Source organism: Limulus polyphemus, unplaced genomic scaffold (genome assembly GCF_000517525.1).
Source record: "Limulus polyphemus unplaced genomic scaffold, Limulus_polyphemus-2.1.2 Scaffold11809, whole genome shotgun sequence".
NCBI lineage: Eukaryota > Metazoa > Arthropoda > Merostomata > Xiphosura > Limulidae > Limulus > Limulus polyphemus.
The window spans coordinates 4755-8546 of record NW_013677419.1 but is presented as its reverse complement, the minus strand read 5'-3'; the positions used below and the strand labels follow the sequence as shown (position 1 = coordinate 8546).

The window sequence follows — 3792 nt, the reverse complement described above, 5'->3', positions numbered from 1 at the left end:
AGTGTATTACAGGTCTAAGGTATATGAAGTGTATTACAAGTCCAAGATATATAAAGTGTATTACAAGTCCAAGATATATAAAGTGTATTACAGGTCTAAGGTATATGAAGTGTATTACAGGTCTAAGGTATATAAAGTGTATTACAAGTCCAGGGTATATAAAGTTTATTACAGGTCCAAGATATATAAAGTGTGTTACAAGTCCAAGATATATAAAGTTTATTACAGGTCTAAGATATATAAAGTGTATTACAAGTCCAAGATAAATAAAGTGTATTACAGGTCTAAGATATATAAAGTGTATTACAGGTCTAAGGTATATAAAGTGTATTACAGGTCTAAGGTATATAAAGTGTATTACAGGTCTAAGATATATAAAGTGTGTTACAAGTCTAAGATATATAAAGTGTATTACAGGTCTAAGGTATATAAAGTGTATTACAGGTCTAAGGTATATAAAGTGTGTTACAGCTCCAAGGTATATGAAGTTTATTCCAGGTCTAAGATATATAAAGTGTGTTACAAGTCCAAGATAAATAAAGTGTATTACAGGTCTAAGGTATATAAAGTGTGTTACAAGTCCAAGATATATAAAGTGTGTTACAGGTCCAGGATATATAAAGTGTGTTACAAGTCCAGGATATATAAAGTGTGTTACAAGTCCAGGTATATAAAGTGTATTACAAGTCCAAGATAAATCAAGAGTGTTTTTGCTGCGAAGCTGTTACTACAACATTTCTTGGTTAATAGTGGATCTTTAAATCCAGATTGTTTAGACAACACATAACCGAGAGAAGAAACGATCTGCAGACGAAGATACAAAGATAATTTGTACTTTACATTTCATGCCCATTTCATACACAAATGGTCAGAGATAACACTCACAAATAATAGAGTTTCTGTAAACTATATACAACATATATATTATACATTATTTTTACAAGCTAGCTAGAATACTACATTTCGTGTATAATTTACTTTCAAAACATAATATAAACTGTCCTACAAAACCAAGATCACTTGCCTGTCTTATAGCCAATTTTAGGAACTTGAAAATTCTGATAAAAATAAAGGAAAATATATATATCCACGGCACGTGTAAGTTTTCTCGTGCATATCAGTAGTAGCGCTGGTTTGTAGTCTCGACGTCCACTACCCGTCTTGCATAAAAGTGAATATGTCCCCAGGAAGTGATGTCTTGGGAGATGACCAGGTGTAGTCACTGTGATTAGTCCAACAACACCCACAGGTCGGACACATGAACACGTAAACGTGTTCTCAGCACGTGCTTTCTTGTTAGATGAATATGTGTAGTCGTAGCTCAATAATAGAATAACAACCGTAGTTTGGATACATGAACTTGCACGTATGTCCTCAGCACGTGGTTTGAGGTGAGAGATGGGTTAACGCTATAGTGTGGGGATAAACCAGAAGTCACTTTTCATATATATGTAATAACTGTTGTGTACAAAGCGCATCTGCATGATAACTGAATTTTTATACATGCAATTATCAAAAAATAAAAACAAAAAAAAAGCTCGAGTCACCGAGGCCATAACGACAGTGTTGAGAAAACGTGCGAGTTTGCGCAGGAAGGCATATGACGAATCTTGGTTAAGTCGAACCTGGCTGAGGGACAATGGCAAGAACTAGTTAATTGTGGAATAAATAAGGTATCTATTGGTCTTGCTGGTGGCTCATTCCATTTGACAGTATTTTGTTTGGGTCCGATAATGTTTTTTATGGAGAAGTTGTTGGACTTGCTGTTGTTAGAGAAGCAGCCAGTTGGAGCATTTGTAATAATGGATGAAGTTGTCGGAAGCCGTAGAGGGAAGGAGGCCGAAATCACAGCAGGTGCTCTCAGGTTGGGCAGTAAACTCAAGCTAATCGGGTGTAGGGACGCCCTAGAGTGATCCCGCGCCGTTAGGAGAGGCACAGCCTGCGGCAGAGGCGAAAGGTACGGGTAGGGGCTAGTGAGGGTCGCCGGAGTTATGGTGGGATGGATGATGGTCGGGTGATGCCGAAACGGTTCCACCGAGGAAAGAAATGCACACGGGTCCTTGAGGAAGTCGGGCTGGAAGCGCTTGTACCTTTTCCTTCGACGGAGGAAACTTCCATTGTCAAACATGTCCTTACTGGCAGGGTCCAGTGTCCAGTAATTCCCCTTTCCTGGATTACCCGGCTCGCGAGGAATCTTTATAAAACAGTCATTTAAAGATAAGTTGTGCCGAATACTGTTCTGCCACATTGGGTACTTCTCTCGGTAAAACGGAAACTTGTTCCTGATAAACTCACAGATCCCGCTGAGAGTCAGTTTCTTCTCGGGCGATTGTAGGATAGCCATCGTGATGAGTGCGATGTACGAATACGGTGGTTTAACCAAGCAGGATTTCGACTTGTCCTGGTTACTCGTCTCTGGTTTTAGAGTCACTTCCTCACTAGTGTCCGATTTAGGACTTTTCACTTGACCGTTGGAACCCGTGTAATTTTCTTCAAGTTGAGGACTCATTTGGTAGTTTGTGCTGACAGCCAACTCGGGATCGTCCGAATCGACGTGAACTGACAGGTCATCTTCGTAATCGGTACAGTCACCGTTGTTTTGATCGGTCAACAAGTGACCAGTTGTTTGCGTCATGAAAGCAGCAGTTCGGTGCAAAGTAGCCATTATGTCGTGCTGCTACACATCACAGGCCAAACATTGAGACCCACATCGAGTTGGGTAATAGTCTAATATATATTATAGGGTTAAACATTGACAAAAGCTAAATTAGAAGTATAAACTATAACGCACGGAAGCGAAACCTCATAAGTCTGTTTTTACTGTAAGCCTGTTTACAAAAGATGTTCCCTGTTTAGCAGTAGACACGGTCACCAATTAGTAGCTGTCCTGTTCACATTAAAGTCCACTGAACAGGATATATTATTTCACCAACCAATGAGGCTACCAAAGTGTCACGTGAAAGCGAGGGGTTGGAAGAGCATTGAGGCTCTTTTGTTAGCCCCGCCTACTGACATATCCTATGGTTCCAGCTTCGCTACAACTAAACTGATCTCGTTTTGGTTTCAACATAATCCCAGTCACAAATAAAAATCTCCATTTCAGGTAAGTCATTTTTTAAAGTTCTTAAACATTATTCTGAAGTAAGACGGAGCCAAGAAAAGTAATTATATTAACATCAATGATATGTGAAAAGGTTTATCTATCACATTTTAGTGAAGAGTCCGGAATTGGACCTATATATAATTACCACACACCTTCGTTTTCACTGTTTTTATGACATACAAAAAACTTCCATTGTTAATTTCCACAGACTTTTAATAAGTAATCACTATTCTGTTATAATTTCTGAACATTACGGAAATATTCCCTAATTTCTATATAAGTGGGTCAAACAATCTAATTACTGCTACGTCTATAAAGTTTGTCCACTTTAAAAGCAAAATTATATAACAATTATAACGGCCCCGACTATACGAAACTCACGTGCTGGTTCGTGTTTGATGTATGATTATGTTTTTCCCAGTTACACAACTAATAGTCTTCGTTGAATTTATGCTCATTTGGTTGTCCCTTGTTAATTATATAACTGATGTAACCTTGTATGTGGAGTACATATACATTATGTAAAGTATGTGAGTATTTAATACAACTGAGCGCGTATTTTAACACCAATTGAACATGGAGAAGGTTGGGTATTATATTACATTATAGAAATGAATAAAAACCCTGTAACCCGAGCGAAAGGTGAGAATATTTGCCCCTGAAGAAGAAAGGTCCACCTTTCGAAAGTG

The 3792-nt window shown here is 38.3% G+C and overlaps 1 protein-coding gene across 1 annotated transcript; it reads right to left on the bottom strand.

The window, feature by feature from the left end:
* Positions 1-817: 817 nt before the first annotated feature.
* On the bottom strand, positions 818-2863 carry LOC106476847 (forkhead box protein D3-like). The gene has a single exon (XM_013937466.2). The coding sequence runs from the start codon at positions 2663-2665 to the stop codon at positions 1544-1546; it is 1122 nt and encodes a 373-aa protein (XP_013792920.1). The 5' UTR covers positions 2666-2863; the 3' UTR covers positions 818-1543.
* Positions 2864-3792: the final 929 nt, after the last annotated feature.